The sequence below is a fragment of the Schistocerca nitens genome, chromosome 4 (genome assembly GCF_023898315.1).
Source record: "Schistocerca nitens isolate TAMUIC-IGC-003100 chromosome 4, iqSchNite1.1, whole genome shotgun sequence".
Classification (NCBI taxonomy): domain Eukaryota; kingdom Metazoa; phylum Arthropoda; class Insecta; order Orthoptera; family Acrididae; genus Schistocerca; species Schistocerca nitens.
Window position 1 is genome coordinate 301,953,679 of NC_064617.1, and position 25,020 is coordinate 301,978,698.

General features: G+C 38.6%; 1 protein-coding gene across 1 annotated transcript in view; it reads left to right on the top strand.

Moving 5' to 3' along the window:
• The window catches only part of LOC126251332 (phosphatidylinositol 4,5-bisphosphate 3-kinase catalytic subunit delta isoform), a 176,004-nt gene that overhangs the window by 9,072 nt on the left and 141,912 nt on the right, over nucleotides 1-25,020 (top strand). The window contains exons 3-5 of the mRNA XM_049951676.1: nucleotides 1,268-1,496; nucleotides 2,948-3,177; nucleotides 5,415-5,661. Coding sequence (XP_049807633.1) covers nucleotides 1,268-1,496; nucleotides 2,948-3,177; nucleotides 5,415-5,661 — 706 coding nt within the window. The remainder of the gene's footprint in view (nucleotides 1-1,267; nucleotides 1,497-2,947; nucleotides 3,178-5,414; nucleotides 5,662-25,020) is intronic.

A 25,020-nucleotide genomic window follows, 5' to 3' on the forward strand; every position in this document is an offset into this window, starting at 1 on the left:
CATTTGTTCCTGGATGGGGGAGCCCAAGTGATGTTCATGTGGGTTCTTGGCCATGTTGGTGTGCCTGGGAATGACACCGCTGATGCTGCAGCCAAGGCTGCAGTCCATCTCAGTCTCTGACTATGTTCCCTCGCAAGATATTCGTACTTTTCTCTATCGACGTATCATGTCACTTTGGCATGAGCATTGGTGCTCCCTTCATGGGAACAAACTTGGAGAAGTCACCTGTCCCAACAGCCTGGTCCACTTCCTCCTGGCCGTCTTGCCATGAGGAAGTAATGTTAGCTCGGTTGCGAATAGGGCACTGCCGCTTTAGTCACCGCCACTTGTTGAGTGGTGACCCTGCACCTAGTTGTCCTTTCTATTGCCAGCCATTAACAGTGAGACATTTCCTGATCCTCTGCCCCTATTTTAGCCACTTTCGTCTCAGGGTTTGGCTGCCTGCTTTGCCGGACATTTTAGCGGATGAATTGCGACCTGTGGCTCGCATTTTAAGTTTTTTAAAAAAGCAGTAATATGACAAAAAAGACTTGATTTCTACCTGGTGAGTGTGGTGTCTTGTCAATGTCTTTTAGATACTCTTCTTTAACATCTTGACATTTTAGATTTGTTTTTTCTTCCTTCCTGTATTGGACCTCGAAATGGTTTTTTACCCTCACAGTCCCAGCGCAAAAAAAAAAAAAAAATTGTCCAAGCATAGCTGGAAGAGGGCATCTTGATTCATAGCCTCCCACATATTATGAAGTAGTTGTTTACTTTCTAATTTGGTAATAGGCAGAAGACAGCTAAATTCACAATAAAAATGTGAGAACCTACAAATAGCATAAGGTCTTTGCTCTTACAAGGTTTTCTTTGAAGCAGCAATCAACCATGGACAAATTAAAAGAAATTAATACTTTTTGGACATGATTTTTAAGTTTCGTTCCATTACTAGAGGCCATATGCAAGTTGTTTAGCTCTTTTTGTTTGAAGATGTTGCGACAGTGATCACTGTGAAAACTGCTCTTTATTGAGCGGAAATATTAAGTATTAAAAAAAAAAAATCACTACATAGAAAACTTGTCCATTAACAATGTTAGATTCTGTGTGAATGTTACATTATGCAAAAAGAAGTTTACTTTCTTCATTACTTTTGTCATTGATTTATCCATTAAGTCTCTTGGAGATTCTTGATAACAACTATTTGTATGCGTCGTACAGTATTTATATTATGTTTTTTGCTGAATTCATTTATATAACTACACTTGATGTGTTATGTTTTCTGCAGGATCTGTGGGAGGAGGCTGCGCGGTATCCCTTATATGGGATGCTGCACGATGCCTCCTCATACGTATTCGCATGCATCAATTCGATGGCGGAGAACGAAGAACTGGATGACGAGAACAGACGCATATGTGACATACGCCCATTCTGCTCTGTGTTACGAATTATTGAACGTAAAGGAAATAAGGCGGAGAAGTCACTAAATAATCAGATCAGCCATCTTATAGGAAAGGGTAAGTTCTGCATATGTCGTCATAATGATAGTAGATCTAATGTAGCCTGTCAGTCAGTCTGCATATGACACAGGTTGATGTGATAACTTCTGAGTTTAAAGGCCAGTTACCTGTCATTGTTTTTTTTTATTCCTTATTGTGTTCATTAAAGTTGATACCTAGTTGATTATTTAAGTATGAGAACTTTCCAGAAAGTAATACTTCTTTCTCTCGAAAAACTTAAAAAACAGGTATTTTTGAATAAATAAATTTCTAACTACATATTTTTGTTCTTAGTTAACATCCAAATTCAATAACTTTTTATACTGTGTGATGAATTTCTGTACACTGCTTCAAATAGTGCTGCTCAAGGTTGTTGAGCAAGAGAGTAATTAGTTCTTTAAGGGATTAAAATGTGAAAATGTGTACCTCACAATACCTAGTTTAATGTTGTAAAAATGTGATAATGCAAAAACTGGCTGTATCCTGGAGAATGCAACCAGCAATTGGAATGCCAGATTATAGATACTTTTTGATCGATTCTTGACAGGTTGTAGGTTTTAAGGAGGAGAGGAGAATAAAGCCATCTGAACATTACTGTGATTTGGAACTGAGCTTTAACTGAATAAATTGTGTATGATTATTACTGATTAAAGTCAGTAAACAATAATACTATACGATTATTACTGTGGCTCTTCCACCCGTGGCGGATATTAAGTTCTTCCAAAGATGGTAAAAGTTTATAAGAAATTTGTTCATTTATTTTCTATAATTAAGTAATATAATGTACGGGATGTTTTATAGCTGCATGGGAAAATGATGATTGCAGTACAGCAGAAGGCAGGATGCATAAATTGACATTTAATACTAAGTTTTAAAAGGAGATAAACTTTACATTTGAACAAAAAGGCCAAATAAAATAAGAAAAGACTAAAATGCCGTACAGGAGAGAGTGAGTTACTCACGGAAATGCCATACAGGAGAGAGTGAGTTACTCAAGACTTGTTTCTAAAGGAGTGTGAAAGTTAGCAGCATGCAATGTAGTGCAGGCTGTAGAGTAATGCTTTCCGATAAGATATTGGTATTTGTAGACCCTACAGGGAATGGAGATCTTATGCTTCTAAACAATTAAGTGAGGTATCACTTAATGCTGGATAGTGTGTGCTGTTCTGTATCTCCTTTGAGATGTAGCATCATATTCTCCAACAGAAAAATATAGCAGCAAACTCTCACTTAAATTTTGAAGATTAATTTTTGAAGATTAATGTTTTTTGTAACACTTCATACTATCTCTGCAGATATACTGAATATTATTCAATTATTAACTAAGAGTTTTGTTTTTAGTGCAGTAATTGTAAAGGTTAAATTTTGCCACTTTTTAATTAGTATACTTTCATTTTATGTATCTATATTGTTGATAAAGTTATTGTTTGTTTTAATCTTCCAATAATGTCCATTATGTTTTGCCACAGGGCTTCATGAGTTTGATTCTCTAAAAAATTCTGAAGTGAATGATTTTCGTTGGAGGATGAAAAATCTTGGAGATGAAATAGCGCAAAGTCGACAAAACATGTCATGGTTAGATAAAATGAATTATCAGTATCCTCCGAGGCTTTCAGCATCTCCTGTTCCTCCTCCAAATGTGAGCTGCCGCTTGAGAGAAGGCAACTTTGTGCTTGTAACAAGATTTGAGAATACAGAGGTAAAATTAATGCTAAACACCATAGATGTTGACACAAGTAATTATATTAATATTTTGCTTCAGGTATAATTATATAAATGCAGTCTGAACAGAACCCGTAACATTGTGCTTTATATTATATAACAGCCAATAAATTGTTCAAATCCAATCTGTTTTGATAAAAACCAAGCGGTATGACTAATTTTATGAGGAAAATAATATATTTAGAGTTTACAGACAAATTTTAACAAAAAAGTGTATAGATAGCTTCTTGTCTGAAAATGAGTGCTGAAGAAGGGAATACACAAGCTCAATAATATGATGCAAATTGTGGAGAGGCGTGCAGCAACTTAAAAATGAAGAAGGAAAATAGGTGTTGCGAAGTGGTGAAAAAAATGTGCATCATTCACATCCCATTCTTGAAGCAATCTAATGTAGACAGTACAAATTATTATTGATGTTTGTTTTATGGGCAGAAGGCCATGGTCTGAGACATAGTTCTCTGCCTAACCTTTCACCTTCCAATGCAGGTGACATCATCAGAAGATTTAACAACTCAGAAGGCAACTACAGTCTAAACCAGTCTCAGCAAGCCAAATTGTTTATATGTATCAACGCAATAGTTGCTTCGGAGTGTCATCAGACTGCTGCCTGAGATCACAGAGGTGCTCCGACATATGCTGTGGAGCTTGTAGTGAGGAAGAATTAGTGTTGTTTGTTTTATTTAACATGAGCACTGAAGTCCAAAACTCGTCTATTTTCAGTCCTTTTCTTTTCTATTAATGTTGTGTCTGTGCTTTCGAATGTCTGTGGCCTCTTAGTAAAGGAATGATTAGATCTTGTTAGAGAAAAAAATTGGTGGTTCCCTGGCCCCAGTGCATGATCTGCTACTTCTGATTTATCTGTCTTGCCCAGGCAACTGTTACTCTTGTGTTCCTTAAGTTGGGCATTAATGCTTCCTTTTCTAGTTCCCATGTAGCTTGACTGCAAGTGCAAGGGATATTATGTACTCCTGCTGTGGAAAGTGGCGGGTATATGTTCTATGCAGTATTAAAATATTTGCTCACTTTTGTAGTTTGTTGAAACACTGTATCAATACTGTTTTTTCTGAGTATTCTGCTGATGTGATCTTTGACATTTTTTGCATATGGAAGGAAGTCTCTCTCTTTATATGGTTATTTTTCTTTAGAAGCTATTGACCTGTAGGATTAAAATTATGCAAGTTTTGGGCCTTAGTGTTAAGTAAAACAAATATCACCAACTCTTCCCCCCCTAAAAGCTCCACAACATACGCCAGTGTGACTCCATGATCTTAGGCAGCAGTCTGATGATGTCATGAAGCAGCTGTTGCATGGATACATATAAATAGTGTTGCTTACTGATTTTGTTTGAGACTGTAACTGCTTTCTGAGTCATTTAAGCCTCTTTTGATGTCCCCAGCATTGGAAGACAAAAGGTTAGACAGAGAATTACGTCTTTGACCATGGCTTCAAGCTCATAAAACAAACATCAGCAATAATGCAAATACTGGCCAGGAAAGCCTGCATTCTATGACTACAAAGTATGGTGTAAATTTCTGCTAGGTTTCTTGGTGTTCTATTCACACATTGTAATACCAAGTTTGCTGCTACTGCTCCATCTGAAGAAACTTGTGATCCAGAGTCTTGAGTTTAGGAACTCTCTTATATATCTGATCATCATTTTCCTATTGGTTTGTGAATAAATTTATTGTCTTAACAACATTCATCTACAGAATGAGCTTTTGTAGTTGATTTGAATTTTTGAAGTTTTTTGGACAGACAATTTCTCCATCTCAACGTAACGTCATACTTTTTGAAGTATTCTGAAAAAATTGGGAAAGATCTTCTTTAATCACCCAGGGATGAAAATTCAATAAATAGGTGGCAGTTTTGTTTAACTGTTTTCACATAAAATGCTGTATATTGCTTTTATGTAGTTATGGGCTGTTTCTGCTTTATTGGTGAAACCTGCATCGCGTAATTTACAAACAGTGCGGACACCAGTTAAGTCACATCGGTAAGCCAAAGGAAATGAAGGGCCGCAGAGTACAATTGTGCTTTAGTATCAGAAAGAGAGCAACAGTGAGAGAAATGGGTAGATATCAATGTTTTATAGATTCATTTTGCTTTTCTCACACTGGCTAGTTAGATATGAACTAGTGCTATGTCCATGTGTTTGATATTTTCATTGTGTGTTATAGGAATATATTTTTTATGTAATGTTGAATAATTTTCCAGACATCTTTTACTTTCAATATTCCATACACTATGACTCCGCACAAGTTGCTGGTGACTGTTCTGAACAAGAAAGCCATCACACTCAATTCACGAGGTGAACACCCATCGGACTTTGTGCTCAAAGTTTGTGGACAGGAGGAGTATTTGGTGGGTGATTATCCAATCATTCAGTTCCTGTATGTTCAAGAGGCATTAGCTGCAGATCTTACACCAACACTTGTTGTGGTTTCAGTCAACAGTGTTCCAGGTAATTGATTCATTTCTAATAACTATGTTTTACTTACAAGGAGAGGTCCCCAGCAATGGGATCAATTTTTTGAAACAATCTACACAGTGATGTAGGTTAAGGTCCAAGGAATCATATCCTGCACCAAGTGCCCTGGTAGGCACTCGTTAGTGAGTAGTCAGCGGGGGGGGGGGGGATTCGTGTTCGTGTAGCATAATAATTAAGGTACTGACCTCAAACCCAAAAGATAGTAAGTTCGAATCTTGTGAGGTACATTTTTTTAAATTTTTTTATCGAAAGAACTTTGATCACTTCATTTTAATCAAAGCTTTAACTTCTTCAGTCACTCTTATTTTTTCTTCCTATCATTCTTTCTCCACTTGGAAGCTTTGTGCATGTGATTTTAAGTATTTTTATATATCTGTTATAATCTTTAAACATTTGGAAATGCTGATCGGTCTGGTAAAAATCAAAAGGTGACATAATGTATTTATATTGACAGTGGATTGACATTAAGAATGATTTTTCATTACAAGATATATGTCATATTGGATGGCGATCATCATACAAACACTTGAAACAAATTCTTATTGCACTATGGACAAAATAATGTGGATGAGGATTTAAACGAAATCAGGGTTTATCAGTAAAACAAAATTTGAATAAAACAAGGAACAGAAATAATGAATGTGATAACATGGACAAAAATGTAGGCTGATAAAATGGAAGTAATTAAATTGAAGTTACTACATAGCAATAATCAAAATCATGCAAACAAGGATTCAAAATGGAAAAAGACTGATAGGGAGAAAAATGAAAGCAAGTGATGTATTTCATATAATGACTAATATGATGTGACAAAGGAATAGAAAAAATCACACTTAAACCAATTAATTGAATAAGAATAATGATCAAACCTAATTCTGATAAAGATTTAAAATTAAAAACTTTCAAGATTCAAACCCACATCCTTTTGCGTGTGAAGTCAGTACCTTACCCATTATGCTATGCAACCAGTCTGTGGATTCTTACTATTTTTAAAGCTATAGAGCATGATGTGAGCATGATGTGAATTTTGGTATTTTTTTCGTTAATTACTTGCAAATGAGGGCTCACCAGGGTGACTGCTGCAGTGTGCAGTTTCTTGGACCTTAATCTACGTTAGCATGCAAATTGTTTCGAAAAGTCAATCCCACCACTGGGAACCTATCTTTGTTAGACTGTTATGCTGTAAGTACTGAACAATATTAGGTAATATATTTAAAAACACAAGTTATTGTAATGGTTTGGAGAGGCTCAGTGGTGTTACCCATATTGTTGTGGTGTGGAAGCCATCACATATAACTTTAGGTCATATGGTGCCATTTTCCAACAAGACGAAGGATATAATGGCTTTGTGAAATCATTTTCAGCCTAACCAGTGCAAGCATCCAGTCAAGATGGGGGTTCAGCGTCATAGTGATAAGTGGACTCATTCTGCCAAGTTCTTTGTAAATTTGGATCAGTATTGTAATCGCTGAAATAACAACACAAGAGACCTGAAAATTTTTTATTTGTTCTAAATGCAAATATAGATGCAGCTTCTGTCTCAAAATGTGAAATTATCTATTAATTGCTATTTCATAGAGAATTGTCTCCATCTGAACTGTTTTATCAGAGGTGGTTTAAAATAACTTTATTTTCTCCATGTGACCTTGAATCTTAGGACAAAGAAAAGCATACATTTGTCTTCTTACTAAAGTTGAAAAGTGGACACTTTTTATGTGGAAATTTTAGGCAACAGATGTTTAACTACTGGTATGGGTTGAGCCTGAACTACCTCGTTAACGACTTCAGCAAGCACTTGCACAGTAGCCATTACTGAATGATTTGTGTTGTGGTTTGCTCATTGCTTTCATTTCTTATTTTTAAGTGAGTGGAGTTACTTTTCTTTTTCATCACGGAGTTCAGTTATGACTCACGCAACAATAGAAGGGGTTGGAAATCCATACGACCATATGTCAGTTCTGCTTTCACAGAATCTCAGAACACGGGTGTAGGCTGGCTGCCCTGTGAGAGAGAGGCGGGACTTGTTCCCCCCCATTGCTCCTCACCCATCTGGTGGTCATAATTCTAGTTTGATTATACTCGTGGCTGACTATCAGTGTATAGTGTTCACGTTCTGTACTGTAGTGACTGGAAACAAAACCTGTCAACATATTTCGACTGTGCTGAAAGTCTACACCTAACATGTGACTAGAGTTGTTTTTGATTTTATTTCTGTGCTGAGTGCCTTATTCGTCTAGCTATAGTGTTGTGAAGTGAAGGTTACGTTGTTCGAACTGCAACGAGCTTCCACCTTCAGTGCCGGGTATTGCATCCTTTCTAGCATTTCTGACTGTGCAGTAAGGACCCTATGCATATTTTACAGTGAACGGGTTCCCCAGTTGCAGGGAAGACGGCCATAATAACGCCAAGGATAGCGGATGAAAGCCCACGAAAAGTTGAAATCAATATTCTGCATGTGTTGTAATTATAAAATATCGTGGGAAAAGAAAAATAGCATCGAGAAATGCCTTAAGTCAGAGCAGCACTCTTTTAACTGGTGGGAAAATGCTGCGTATTTTGATTTGTTGAAAGTTTAAATAGATCCAAAAGAATTAAGCAAACAAAGATGATTTTGGATAGAATTCCTACCTATTTCAAAAGACTCGTAATTCATCTTCAGGCACGTGGCACTACAACTTTTAAATTTATATGTCAAATCATTTACAAATACAAAAATTTAGATACAAATATTGCCAAAAGTAGATGCTTCATTTTCAGGTCCCTAAATGTCACATACTCTTCAACCCACGAAGTTTCATTTCTTTTCCTCCTTCCCTTCTGTAAGCTTCACTGTTTTTGTCAGGCATAGAGCAGATGGCAATAACTAGACCTGACATCTGTGAGGATGTCCATACTGAAACTTTTGTCAGTGACTATGAGGCAGTTGTAGCAACAACGGTTGCTAAAGTACAAAAGGCATCCATTACAAGTACGAATAGTTATAGATTTAGTAAGTTTGATCAAGAGGCAATTGTAAATCTGAAAGAGGAACTGAAAACAAGTACTTTTGAATAGGAGCACGTAGAAGTAATGTGGCTCAAGTTTAAAAGAATAGTTGACCATACGCTGGGTAGATATCTCCCTGGCAGAACAGTTCATGATGACAAGGACACTCCATGGTATACAGTCACCGTAAAAAAAAGATTTGTAAGGAATCAGCAATTTCTGCTTTATAGGAATAAAACAAAACATAGGTCACAGGTAGAGGAATGGTGAATGAAACACATTTGTTCATCAAGAGGTTAATGAGGGTTGTCTTCAGTGACTGCTGTAGCAGAAACTTACCAAAAGATCGCTCAGAAAACAAGAAATGTGGTCAAATGTAAAGATGTGGCACCAAAGAACGTGTTCAGACTCTTCTGAATCAATGACACTGGAATTGTAACTGAGGATGACAAAGCAAAAACAGAAATACTGAACTCTGTTTTCTAGTGTTCCTTTACTAAGGAAGATACAGATGTACTGTTTCAGGGTACTGCATGCACCATTGCAAAACAGAGTAAGTAATGTGGATATTAATGGTAGTGGTGTTGAGAAACAGCTAAAATCAAACACGTCTGATGGTATCCCTGTCAGCTCCTAATACAGAATTTGCAGCTCAGTTTGCTTCTGTTTTAACAAAATCATACTGCAGATCCCTTGAATAAAAAACTGTGGCCAATGATTGGAAAACAAGCACAAGTCACACCTGTCTACAAGAAGCAAAATGGAAGTGATCCACAGAACTACCATTCAATCTCAGCGGCATCCACCTATCGTAAAGTCCTACAGTATATTCCAAGCTCAGACATAATGAGATATTTCAAACAGAAATACCTCATCTATGCAAACCAGCATTAGTCCCAGAAACATCAATCATGTGAAATCCAGCTTGTGCTTTTCTCACTTGACATCCTAAAAGTTGTAGATCAAGAAAATCAAGCAGATGCAATATTTTTTTTCCTTCTGAAAAGCATTTAACACAGGGCTACAAAGATGTTTATTGACCAAAGTATGATTTGTGACTGGGATGGGGATTTCTTGGTAGCAAGGACACAGAATGTTATCTTGGATGCTGAGTTTCTGAAAGAAGTGGAAGTAATCTTGGTGTGCCCCAGGGAAATGTGTTGGGATGGGACCCATGCTGTTCACAATATATATGAGTGGCTTTTCAGATATGGTAGTGATGTTATCTGTAGTCAATTATTGCCTGAAGAAAGCTACAGAAATAGTTGGTAAAATCATGATAAGGTTTCAAAGTGGAGCAGAGATAGGCAACTAGCTTCATAAAACAAACAAATGTTGTACCCTGTGACTACAATATCAGTGATTCACAATTGGAATCACTCATCTCACACAAAGACCTAGGTATACCAGTTTGTAGGGATATGAAAGGGGATGATCACACATGCCCAGTTGGGATAGTTGATATAGTACTGAATCAGCAGCATTTTAGAGATCAGTAATTATTGAGTCCATCTTATTACCATGATCCATAGCTTGCAAGATGTCATGGGAGAAAAGTGCTAGCTGGGTCTTGCATAACAGGTGTTTTTGTAATCTGTGGTGTAAAGGTGGTCATTCTATTTGAGATACCTCATTACCTTTGAACTTAGAACATGTTCCAAGATCCTGCAACAAATGTTGGATAGTAGTTTTGTGGATTATTTCTGCTGCTCTTCTTGTAAAGGGGTGTGAACTGTGCTTTCTTCCAATCACAGAGCGGAGTTTTTTGTCCAAGGGAATAACAGTGTATTACAGTTAAGAGAGAGGTTGATTCAGTTGAAAATTTTGTGTACATTCTGTCAATGATTCCATATGAAACTTTATTCAATTTTAGCGATTTCATGTGTTTCTAAATGCCACTTACATTTATATCTATACTGCTCAATTTTGCAGAAGCGCCAGAGGTGGTACTCTGTGATCTTCCTTTGTAAAGAACCATTTGAAAAGAGAGTTCAGCATTTCTGCTTTTGAATTGCTGTCCTCAATTTCAGTTCTACATCTGCATCTACATCCATTCTGTGCAAGTCAATGTTAAAGAACGGGGTTAGAGGTACTTTCTACTGTACCAGCTGTTAGGGCTTCTCCCTGTTCTATTCACATTTGGAGTGTGGGAAGAATGACAGTTTAGACACTACTTCCTAGCACACTATAATTAATCTGACATTGTTCTCATGATCCCTATAGGAGTGACACAGGAGGTTGTGATATATACCTTTCATTTAAAAGTGGTTCTTTAATCTCTGTAAGAAGGCTGTGATCATCTTTTAGGATGGGTCACATGAGTGATTTGTGGGCAATCTCCTTTGTGAGACTGATTGCATTTCCCTAGTATTCTATCAAGAATCCCAAGTCTGCCATGAGCCTTATGACTGGGTCTATGTGATCCTTCCATTTCATATACCTACAAATAGTTAAACCAGGCTTTTATGAGTTGACTGGTTCCAGCTGTGACTCATTGACACTGTGGTCATAGGATATTACTTTTTTTTGTATTGCGGCATGCATAATTTTACATTTTTGAGTATTTAAAGCAAGCTACCACTTGTTACACCACTTTGCAATCCTACCAAAATCTGACTAATTGTTGCGCAGCTTATTTCAAACAATACGTTGTTATAGATAACTGAATCATCTGTGAAAAGTCAGAGGTTATTGTTAATATTATCTGTGGGTCATTAATATGCAATAGGAAAAGCAAAGATACCAACACACTTTTGTGGGGTATGTCTGAAGTAACTTCTGCTTCTATCGATGAATCTCCAACCAAGATAACATGGTGTGTCCTCCCTACCAAAAAATCCTTAATCCAGTCACAAATTCCACTCGATATCCCATTTGATTGTACTTTTGATAATAAGCGAAGATGTGGTACTGAGTCAAATGCTTTTCGGAAATTGAGAAATACTGCATCTACCTAACTGCCTTTATCCATGAGTTTCAGGATGTCATGTGAGAAAAGTGCAAGTTGGGTTTCACATGATCGATGTTTCTGGAATTCATGCTGGTTGGCTTGGAGGAAGTAATTTTTGTTTGAGATACTTCATTACATTTGAACTCAGAATATGTTCTAAGAGTCCACAACAAATGGACGTTGAAGATATTGGATGGTGGTTTTGTGGATCGCTCGTGCTACCCTTCTTGTAAAAGGGTGTAACGTGAGGATTTTTTCCAGCTACTCGACTTGGTTGTATTTTGAGGATTCTACGGTAAGCTGTAGTTAAAAGAGGAGAGTTCCTGGATCATCCACGAGTGTCTGTGCACTGACTTTGGTGCCACTGTCAGCCTCATCTGTTCGATGCACTTCTTTGGGTGGTATACTAATAGGTCACATTCTACAACAGCTATCATTATTCAGAGTGAATGGAGAATCACCAATGCAAGTATGGCGTCAAGACCAGGTGAGGGAAATCGTTCATTCCAGTAATGAGTTAATTCAGGTATTGCAATGTTGGATATATATTAGCAATATTGCAATATTGAAATAATGCAGTTTGTTTTGCCTATGATAAGTGATTCAAAAAAATTATTATGATTGCGAAAAAAGCAACTGATATATAACAAGTTGATAGGAAGACTGAAAGATATAGTCTGCTGTCAGGCTTTAATGTTGCCAAAAAAATTGTGACAATATTAGTAGCTGCCATCAGAAGGAAACTGAAAAATGTGAAGGAATTGTGGGAATATATGAAGCAAAGCTAAAATACCTTAAGCTTTTGAGTCTTTTGATTGATCAAGATGTTCTGAAATACTTACGTTTGAGTATTGAAAGTGGTGATGAGATTTTGCAACTGGAACTAAGGGAAGTAAAATTCTTTAGAGCACGTAACAAGTGGTTGCATGCTCTGTGGTCTGTGCTCCCAATCCCCCCAACATATCTCCCCCCCCCCCCCCCCCACACACACACACACACACACATTTAGCTTGTCAGAGCATTGTTAGTGCATCATTTGTAGAGGTCACAATGAACCAATAAATTGCTGGATTACCTGAATTGTGCGTGTGCACGGCAAGCATCAGGTTGACCTAACCTTTAAACTACTAAAGGCACTCCTGTATCTAATTACACATTTGTAGTCAGCTCTCATCAATTAGCTCTGAAGAAGGACATTGTTTGGGAGCTTGCTATGAGTTCAAGTCAGTGTATGTGCCTATTTACTCTTCAACATACCAACTATACTGTGAGATGTGAAAGTGAGATTATTAGTCTAAAAGTGAATTAGAGACTAATATGAAGATCGAAGCTGGCGAGATCTGGTCTTATTCCAGCCTGTGTACTGGCTCAGCCAACTTGTTTTGGAAAATTTGCTATTTTAATCTGAATTTTGAACTGCGATCCAATTTGGCATTTTTTATTCCAACATAGCTGTGCCAAAGGTAAATATTACACTCAGAAATGTGCAAAGATTTAAGTAAAACAAAAAAGTAAGTTTGTTTATCATATCTAGTATCTGTCAGTAATGTCTGGTTTCAAGCTTATAATTTCAAAATCTTTCTGTACAGCCACTAAAAAAGGTCGTTCCAGCTGAAATAAGCACCTACAGACAGGCGGCAGTAGGGGTGACAACTCACGTGAGTGTAGTCAGGGAACCATGCAGTATGGTGCAAAGTCTTACTGCCACTGCTGGGGACCCTTGGTCACGAGTGGCCAAGTGGTTTGTTCTTGCACCACCTGGAAAGTAGCCTACACTACCTGTGCCTGCCTATGAGCGAAGTGTCAGGTGTTTGTGGATGTCCATGGCCATGAGACAACATTGGAGCAGCCTGATTTAAAAGTTACTTGAACATGACTTTAATATCCATGAAAAATATTGCATTTTTCTTCATAGACCATTATGTGACCCGACTCTGGTTAGACTCTTTGATCCCAGGATAAAAAGTTAAATCATAAATACAACTTTAACTCAACTCGTGTACAATTGCAAGTTAATCCTTGTCTCACCAGCAGTGCCAGTGGCCTTGCCATGATGGTAACAATGGTTCCCGTCAGATCACTGATGTGTACACTGGCCTTGGCTAGCAATTTGGTGAGGATGACACAGCACTTGTTGGGCGTTCAAGGCCTGTTTGGATGGAGTTTGAGTTTCGACAGCAATAGTGGCGGAATATTTGAAGAAAAATTTGGAGTATATTTTGTGTTAATTTCCTGGTCATATTGTAGTTTTAAATGGAGATTTCAACTTATCAGCCACAGACTGGGAGACTCAGTGATTAGGGTGGTAGTAGGAATAGGAAATTGTGTGCAGTTGTTCTAAGTGCCTTATCTAAAAATTACTTTTGAGCGTTTAATCATAGAACAGACTCGTAAAGGTGACATCTTAGATTTGTCAGTGACAAACCAATGTGAATTGACTCAGTTAACATAGAAAAAGGAATAAGGCCATTACAGCATCATTAAATACAATTGTGATTCGGAATAGAAAGCAAGGTAACAAGATCTTTCTGTTTAGCAAGAGTGACCAGAAACAGTTTCAGATTACCTGAGCAGTCACTATAAAAGTTTCATTTCCAGTGTTAGCAATGTTGAGTATTGAGGGACAAAGTTTAAGAGTGTTGTATAATATGCTTTGGAATGGTATGTGCTGAGCAAAGTTGTGGTTTGACAACCATGTTTAAAAGCTGCTATGAAAGCAAAAAGTGCTTTTCTGCAAATTTGTACAAACAAAAACTAAATGAACTTAACACTAATGTAAGGAGAGCCCTGCATGTAGCAATCAGTGGATTCAAAAGTAAAATACTAGCTACTGACTTGACAGAAAATCCAGGAAGCATTTGGTCTGATGTTAAATCAGTAATTAGATTGAAGCCATCTATCCAGACACCCTGTGATCATAATGGCACTGAAGTGGATGATGACTCAGAAAAGACCAAGGTTCTAAACATCTTTTTCCAAAACTGTTTCACAGAGGGAGATCATATTGTAGTTCTTCCATTAAATTGTCACACAAATGACAAAAGACAGATTTTGAGCCAAGTGACCACGGTATGGAAAAACAACATTCTAACTGGATGCCAACAAGATTTTACGCAGAATATGCCCCTCTTCCAGCAGCAGTGTACTGTAAGTCTCTGGAGAAGTGAAGTGTTCCTGATGATTGGGAAAAATCACAGGTCTGTCTTGAACAGACACAAAAACTACAGGCCTATATCTCTGATGGTTTGTTGTTAAATTTTAGAACGTGTTTTATGCTCATGTATTATAACATTTGTGGAAACCAAAAATCACTCTTCAGGAGTCAACAACAGCTCCAAAAATGATGACAGTGTGAAATCCAGCTCACTCTGTTCATCCACAGTTCTCAGAAAGCAGTCAATATGGGCACCCAGGTAGATGCTGTATCACTTTACTTCTGGAAGGCATTCAATACAGTTCTGAATTGGTACCTAATGAACAAAATATGAGCATACATAATTTTAGGTCAACTGGATTAGATCAATTGTGTGATTGGATCAAAGAGTTTGTAGCAGACAAAACACAGCATGTCATTTTCAGTGGAGAGAAGTCTTCAGATATAAAAGCAACTTCAGTCATAGCCCAAGGGAGTGTTATAGGACCATTACTTTTCAGAATATATATAAGTGACTTAGTAGATAATGTCGGAATTTCCATCAGGCATTTTGCAAATGATGCTGTTATGCACAGAAGTGTTGCAGTGCTAGAAAATGTGGTGAAATGCTGGAGTACCTGCAGAGGATCGATGTTTGGTGAAGCGAGTGGCAATTGACCCTCATCGTAAACAAATGTAATGTATTGTCTACACATAGAAAGAGCCATTATAGTGTGATTGCAGAACAATTGCTGGAGTCAATTACTTCCATAAATATCAAGGTGTATGCGTACAGCGTGATTTAAAGTGGTACAAACACACAGAATTAAATCAGCAAAGAAAGTAACTTACAAAACCCAAGTTTGACCAATACTTGAATATTACTCACAAGTCTTTAATCCATACAAGATAGGATTGATACTGGAAATGCAAAGAAGACCATCTTGTTTTGATACAGGCAGTGCCCCCCCCCCCCCCCCCCCCTTTTCCCTCTTCCCAGGGGGCTGACAACTCTTTTGTGAATATGTGCTTGGCTACCATGGGATCCCAGCCTTTGCAGCATTACTTCCTTTCCGTGCTGCATGCTTATACTTCCACTATCTCTCTCTCTCTCTCTCTCTCTCTCTCTCTCTCTCTCTCTCTCTCTCTCTCTCTCCATTGGATGGTTTACTTGGTACCGACTGTGCTTGGACCTGGTTTATGATTGGGTCTTGAGTTTCCAGTCCAGCATATTCTACAACTTTTCATCAAATAAACACTTGGTCCCCATTGTTGCGTTTGACCTGCTACCAATTTTCAAAGTTCCTCAGAAGTGTGGATCATGCAGAGGAGGTTGCCCAATATGGTGTGTGCTCCACCATTTTCCCTTTCCCTCTGTTTACTCATCCCTTTCATACAGTAATACACCGAAAACCCAACATGGGGAGATGTACCTGCACAGTGGTAGCCCCCTGACCATGCGGAGATTTCTGTGTTGGTGCCTGAGCTGAAAACTCCCCATACATGTCAAGGAGTATATGCTCATAGTGATTCGGGCACAGGGACTCTGAGTAAGGGATTACTGGCCAGGTAGCCATTGCTGAGGCTGGGTGGTGCCTATGGGGAGAGCTCCTGTTCGGAGTGGGTGACAAGTTTGGGGAAATGGCAGCCATCTCTAAAATGAAAAGTGGGTCAGTTCTGATCGAAATAGCATCCCTTGCCTAGTCATGGACACTGCTCACTCATAACGAGCTGGGTGATGTACTGGTGACTGTCATTCCCCATAACAGTCTGAATTTAGTTCAGTGCACCATTTTCTACAGAGACCTGCTCTTACAGCGTGATGATTGCACCAACTTGGAGTGATGTGGTGTACACTTTGTCCGTCGTGTACTTAGGGGGTCAAAGAACAATAGGGTTGCTACTGGTGCCTTCGTCTTGGCCTTTGAGGGTGATTCATTACCTGAAAAGATCAAGGTGATAGTATACTGATGCGATGTCAAACTGTATGTCCCCACCCCTGTGTGGTGCTTAAAATGCTTGAAATTTGGGTACATGTATTTGCGTTGCGATGCTAGCCCTATCTCTAGAGATTGTGGATGAGTGCTGCATTCAAAAGCTCCCTGTGCACCTCCTCCCATCCGTGTCAGCTGTGAAAGCACCACTCTCTTTGCTTACAAGTTTGCGCTGTTCATCAGAGAGAAAAGAAAATTCAAGAATACAAGACTCTGGACAAACTCAGTTACCAAGAGTCCAAGAAGTAGTACAAGAAGTTGCATCCAGCAGGCCAAATAATGTCAAATGCAACAGCTACAATGACGCCGCAATGGTACTCCTGCCCATTACACCTCCTACAGTAGGCCCTCAGAGCCGTTCAACCATGCATGCCCCCCTGATACTTGGGGGCTCTCCTCTTGCTGCGTCCCCCACACTGACTTTGGGATCAGTAGCTTCTCACCCACCAGGGACACTGGTCCCCACACCTTAACCAGAGATAAATCCCCCTCTTCCAGCTTCTCTCTCCGGGAAGGGGTCCATTGGGACACTTCCTTCGAGGTTTCCACCAGTCTATAACTGAACACCAGCCATTGGCTGAAGAAGCCACAGGCTCATGGTTGAAGGGATTCGTGTTCATCTCTTTTACCTGAAACTAATTCAGAGAAGCCCTCACATTCATCAGAATCCTCTAATGAGAGGAAAGACAAGAAAAAGTCTTCCAAGAAGAAGGATATTCTGGTGGCCCCCTCGTCACCATATCCAGCCGGTTGCCCTCCTGTGTCTGAGGCGGAGAGTCCAGCAGGCCCTGAGACCCAACCTAAGGCATAACCTGCCTCCATTGGTCCCTTCATGGCCTCACTGTACATCAACGTTATTCTCCACTGGAATTTGTAGCAGTTTTTTCCACCATCTGGCTGGGCTATGACATCTTTTAAGCATATTACCTGCCTTCTGCATTGCCCTTCATAGATACCAGCAATGCAAACCTGAACCCTTCATGGATACTGGGGATGTTATAAGAATTGTGTTACCTATGACAGAGTGTCTGGCGGAGTTTGCACTTACGTGCTAGACACTCCATAGCAAACTCATGCCTCTTCGTATCCCTTAGGACTCTTTGGCTGTTTGGGTAAGGGCATTTCAGGATATTACAATCTGCAATATTTACCTCCCTCCCAATGATGAGGTCCCTCAGAACACACTTTGCATTTGTTTGTTTGCTGCCCCCACCTTTCCTAATCGTGAGTGATTTAAAAGTCCATAACCCTTTGTGGGATTGAAAGATGACCGCTGGCTGTGGCAAAGGCCTCAAAAATTTACTGGCACAACTTGACCATTGCCTCTCGAATAAATGTACCCAGTACACTTCAGTGTAGCATACAGAATCTTCTCGGCCATAGACCTTTCCATTTTTACCCGTTGTCTTCTCCCATCCATCCACTGGAGAGTCCATGATGACCTGTGTGGTAGTGACTACTTCCTGATCTTCCTGTCCCTCCCTTAGTGTTACTGCCCTAGATGGCTGCCCAGATGGGCTCTCAACAGTGCTGAGTGGAATGCTTTCACCTCTGTTGTTGGCCTCGGCCCCCTGCCCACACAGAGATATCGATGATGCAGTCCACCGTACAAATACAGCCACTCTTTCAGGAGCTGATGTAGTAACCCCCTTTCCCTCAGGCCTGCCCTAAAGGAAGGCAGTACCTTGGTGGTCCTTGGAAATCACAGAGGCCACTCGAGATCATTAGCAGGCACTCCAGCACCATAAGCGGCACCCACCATTGGGGCACCTCATTGCCTTTAAGCGGATCTGTGTCCGGGTCTGCCACTTAATAGAAAGGGAGAAGGGAGAATGCTGGGAACGGTACATGTCTACCATCGGACCTTGTATCTCTCCTTCGCAGGTTTAGGCAAATATCACATGTGTCTATGGATACCAGACAGCTACAGGTGTACCTGGTATTACCTTGACTGGCACTGTCTACACAGGCCCAGGCACTGTCGCCAAACATTTTGCTCTGCACTATGTGCAAGTGTCAGCGTGTGAGAATTATCAACATGCATTTTATTTCCTAAAACAGCAGTTGGAGCTAAAGCAGTTTACTACATGCCACCTGGAGCCTTTTAATGCTCCATTCAGTGAGTGGGAATTCTTCAATGTCCTCGTCAACTGCCCTGATACAGTCCCAGGGCCAGACCACATCCACAACCAAATGATCAAGCACATGCCAGTGGATTGTCAATGTCATGTGCTTGCCATCTTTAACTGCATCTGGAGGGAGGGCCAATTCTCATCAGAATGATGAGAAAGCATCATTGTCCCTGTACTGAAACCGGGTAAGCACCCTAGAGACAGACAGTCTCACCTGTGTCCTCTGTAAGTTGCTTAAATGCATGGTGAGCTGGCAGCTTTGTTAGCTCCTTGAGTCTCAGGGTCTTCTGGCTCCTTCACAGGGTGGTTTTCATCAAGGCCGTTTCACTACTGATAATCAGGTTTACCTGGAGCCTGCCACCCGAACAGCTTTTACTGACATCAGCTCCATATAGCTGTCTTCTTCAGCCTGCAAAAGACTTATGACACTACATTCTTGCTGCCTTATGTGAGTGGGGTCTCTGTGGTTTATAGAGATGTATAGAAGTATCTGATACATAACATATTACAGAAAACATAAGAAAAATATCTACTATACAAGTCATAATTTATACATATATCAGGACATGGCATTCAGATTTTCAGATCTGTGGAACATTGTGTCACAAGACAATTGATACAAAGTCAAAACTACAACATTAGAATACTAAACTATAGAAATAAGGGCAGAGACAACGTAAATTTCTAGAATTACAAATTGCAAATATAACCTATAAAGTAACGCCTTTAAATTCTTCAAAAGAGAAGAGAGAAAATTCAGAGCCTAAGTGTACAACGAGTGAGCTGACTCGAAAAACTCAAGATGATGGGTACAGACCAGAAGAATATACTCAGCCATAAGTAGAAATATAACACAAAATCAATCAGCCACATAAACCAGAGTATTTAAGGATATGTTGACTCCTGAAAGGACAAAATAATGAAACAATATTATATATGATGTGGGGACCGACCCATGAGTCCAAACTGCACCGGGTACACACCAGCAAAAAATGTTTCAACACAGCAAAATGAATAAAGTTTATAAACATAGTTAAGCATTAGTTTGCTCACAACTCATGTTCCAGTGAGATACAATATTGTTCACGTGATGTTCATTGGAATGTTGTCTGTAAACAAGTGCCACGTCAGTGCTCTTGGAAGAGAGCTGCGTCAGTGACATGGCTCCGTTATTGTTCCCACGTAGTGATTTGCGAAGGTGGAAAAAATCGAGATTTGAGCAGTGATTAAGTACTTCATGAAGAAAGGTATGAAAGCAAAGGACATTCATTCCGATTTCCAGAACACACTGGGGGACTCTGCTCCTTAATATTCAACTGTTGCAAGTGGCCGAATGAATTTAAATTTGGTCGGTAGAGCTTAGCTGATGATCCGTGCAGTGGTCGGTCAAGATGTGTCACTACTCCAGAAATCATTGCAGAAGTGCACAAAATGGTCATGGAGGATCGCCAATTGAAAGTGCGTGAAATTGTTCATGCTTGCCAGATGTCATCTGAAAGGGTATATCACATTTTAACTGAAGAATTTGAAATGAAAAAATTCTCTGCAAGATGGGTGCTGTGACTCTTGATGTTGGATCAACAACACATGCCGTCGCCATAGAAAAATTACACGAACTAAGGTATGAACTGTTGCCACACCCACCTTATTCACCTGATATGGCTCTGTCAGACTTCCATCTCTCCCCAAAACTGAAAATTTTTCTTGATGGAAGAAGATTTATTTCAAACGAAGAATTGATAGCCGGAGTTGACAACTATATTGCAGGCCTGGGGGAAACTCATATTCAAGATGGGATCAAGGCACTGTACCATCGTTGGACCAAGTGCATTAATCAACAAGGAGACTACATTGAAAAATAAAAAAAAGTTTCAGTGATATAATTACCTTTTTCTATTCAATTCCAAGAACTTTTCAAACCACCCTCATAGTAAATGCCTTCCACACTATTTGATAATTGTTCATATAAACTATTTACTTACATAGAGGACTAGAAGATTCATTTACAATCGATAAAAGAAACACACATACTATATTGGGAAGTTAATTCCCCTACTTGAAAAAACATACATTTATGTGGATTAAAACTGTCCATAGCAGGGATTGTTTTTTAAGCAAATAGTTCCATGAATTTTTCATGTAGCATAATTTCTTGACCAGCAGTTTACAAATTCCAGTCACAACACTGATGCAGTTTACAGATGCTTGAGCTCATTACCCAGCACCCATGATCTCTTGTAACTCGACTGGATCAGTAGGGTACAGCCATACAGCAATGTGGGAGTGGATCCACCCACATCTTTCAGTTTCCTCCTTAGATTTCTCATCACATGCTTCAACAGATAGCTTAATTCCTTTCTAGCATTCACATCAAATCCTGCAGCATTATTTTGTGTACTAAATATGCTGTTCAGTACCTTCCTCACACTGCACGGCATATGCTCTGCCTATTTATATTGCAAAAGTAAGTATATAGGGTTTACGTCATAATGGATTAAAAAGTGTTCACATATGAAACTTTAATAAACAGAGCTAAATGCAATGGGAAAATGAACTAGTACGGCGATAAAGCAGAAATCTATTACAAAACATAATTACATAGTTGTATGAACCTGCAAATATAGTGTATCATAAATTTAAACTTAGGCAGTAGATAAGACAGAATTTTAGAAATCGTAATGTACATACTATATTCCTGACAAGCAAAACACAACTATATAGTCATATGAATCTGCAAACATAGTGTATATCTTCTTCTAGACTATGGGTCATTATTCATTCATGTTCAAAGGTCTTGTCCTCTATACTAAAAGTTAATAGTACCTGAGATTTTACTAGTTTTCTTTGCTTTATTTTACTCCTCTTTACACTACAATGGACATTTCCACAAAATTCTTACTATACTTGACCTTGACTCTAGATTGTTCAGATACACCACAAAGTGGGCTATCTGTATCAATCAGAATCATCTTCTCTATTGTCAGACACATCATGTAAAAGATCGATTTCAATTTCATCAAGTGCTGCATCCACCCTGTCTTCACAGGGTTTTATCTGCTTTACTGTTATCGTAGCATTACTTTGCTTACTTGTGTTGTCAGGTCAAGATTGAAGACAATGAATGGATTCCATGGCATAACTAACATCACATATTACAGAAGGACACAAAATATATTACTGTCAAAATTGCACCTCCTTCTTAGGTCTTCTTTCATTTCATTCCACCAATTTGGATACAAATTTTGACTAACCACAGCTAGCTTATTCTAGAGTTCCCATTTATCTATTTTATCATCAATCTGGTTCCAAACAAACTTCAGAAAGTTTTCACCTTTATTCTCTAGGCTCACAAATAACTTATCTTTACTGTTTGATCATTAATCTGCATGACATTAATGAAAAACTGATTTGACTGGACTGGTATTCCATGACTCTCACTTACATACATCACTTACCTGACCTCTATTGTCAGCATCATTCACAGGCAACCTCTGACACTTCATTATTCTTAAACTCCACAAATACCTGATAATCATCATCATCATCATCATCCTCCAAAATTACCTCATCAGCATCATTAATAACAAGTCTCATCTCCATCAAAGTCACTTATCTTACCAACATTCATTTGACATAAGCTATCAGTCTCATACTTAGCAACCTCAGTTATTTCACAGCTCTCATTCACATCTACATCAAAAATACCACCTATTTCAGATCCAATACAGTCATCACCTGATTTACGTACATAACACTGTTTTCTGACTAAGAGAAGAATTCATTAATACATACTAAATATAAATTCTCACTACTCTCACATTCTGATTTGTGATTAGCACCTACATCACAATAGTTAAACATAATATCCCAAAACTTTTGATCAAAACATAAATGAGAAATCTGATATTCCTTCTGTTCAATTTTAGGTACCTGTGTCGTATCATTAACACTGTTATTGTCGTCTAATTGCAAGTGCAACTTTGGTTCCCGTGCTTGTTGTGTTTCCTCACCTTCATTGAGGCGAACTGCCATTTCTCGAGTAGTTACTTCTATGATGGTTTCTTCTATTAAAATGCCCATGGTTATTCCCATTATTCCTCTCCTGCTGATGTTCAAAATTTCTCTTATTGACACTTTGATCCTGATAGAAGTTACCATTATCTCTGTTTCTGTAATTATTTCCATTGTAATTTCTATCATTCCAATTATAAATGCGTGGTTTATGGTCGACACTTCCTTATATTCTCACAAACATTTTAAATGTTTCGAACAGCCAACAAACTAAAGCATCCCACTACATTATTTAAAAAACGTGCTTCTGATTTCAGGTAATTGATGGTGAAACAGAACTTTCAGGCACTTTTGAAGCATTCAGAAAATTTGTAATATCTTTGTGGCTGTTTGGCGTATACATTAAAGTCATACATTCGTTCTACTGCCCTATCCAGCCTGTCAACATATCGTAAACATTGTTAAAGGCAATCATTGTGTCCATGTACTAAATCCCACTGCAACATTTCTGGTAATATCCTTTGCATGAAATAATGAGTAGGCCACATGGTATAGGACGTTCTTTATAAAAAGAAATTATGTTCACGTCTCATCACAAAGCGTGGAGACCAGAGGATCGTCCACTGTGACAATAGTATACAAAGTATCCTCTGCCACACTCCATAAACAGGCTTGCGGAGTTTTTCAGAAATGTGCAGACATGAAGACGTGTGGCATTTTTTGGAGAGGCCTGTAGAAAATTGACCTGACTGGTGGAATTTCATTGATAACTTTAAGAAAGTTACACACACACAAATTAGTGAATTTGTAAGTCAATTAGTACAGATGTAGTGCGCACATATAGTGTCCTATAATGTAGCACCAATTATTAAGATGACTATTACTGCATGCAGTAAGCTTTCTGGTTTTGATTGTGAACTTCGATGTTATGTTCTCACTTTTTGATCGACTATTTCTGCTGTTTTATAATTGGGTAATTGTACAATACATTGATACCGTGCTTGGAAACAGCGCACAAGGCCAAAATTGGCATTTGTAAAAGAGAATCGTCTGTTCATTGTTAAATAAAGGTAAAAATACTGACTTAGATTAAATGGTAACAGCTTTTGAATAAACATTTCTTTTCTGACTTCAAGGCAATTTGAGAATTTTACATCACATTTACTGTCTGTGATAAAACTACTGTGTATATTCTTTGTTACAGAATGGCCATAGTAATAAGGAAAGAGAAACAACATTCTAGTTAAGTGAAATTTATATTAGTGTGGATGGTTGAATGAGGAACTTATGAAAAATTGAAAAGTGTCATTGTGTGACTTCAGGAAGACAATAATTGATTCTCCCATCCATTGTAAAGATGAAGGAAACCTGTGTTGCGTAAATTGCAGCCTTTGTTCCTTACACAGATTTCTGAGTATGAAATGAGACAACAGTCAGATTGACACATTTTTTTCTTTTGAAACAATTAATATAGAGAAATCATCCCAGCACTACTTACAATAAAAATGGGACCAAAGTTGTTGTTCTGGTCTTCAGTCCAAAGACTGGTTTGATGCAGCTCTCCATGCTACTCTATCCTGTGCAAGTCTTTTCATTTCCGAGTAACTACTGCAACCTACATCCTTCTGATCTGCATACTATATTCATCTCTTGGTTTCCCTCTACGATTTTTGCCCTCCACGCTTCCCTCCAATACTAAAATTGTGATCCCTTATTACCTCAGAATGTGTCCTACCAACTGTCTTCTAGTCAAGTTGTGCCACAAAATCCTTTTCTCCCCAATTCTATTCAGTACATCCTTGGGGAGAACCAGTCATGACAAAACTCTACCATCTGGTGAACAAGATGTATGAGACAGGCAAAATACCCACAGACTTCAAGAAGAATACAATAATTCCAATCCCAAAGAAAGCAGGTGTTGACAGATGTGAAAATTACCGAACTATCAGTTTAATAAGTCACAGCTGGAAAATACGAATGCGAATTCTTTACAGACGAATGGAAAAACTGGTAGAAGCGGACCTCGGGGAAGATCAGTTTGGATTCCATAGAAATGTTGGAACACGTGAGGCAATACTAACCTTACGACTTATCTTAGAAGAAAGATTAAGAAAAGGCAAACCTACG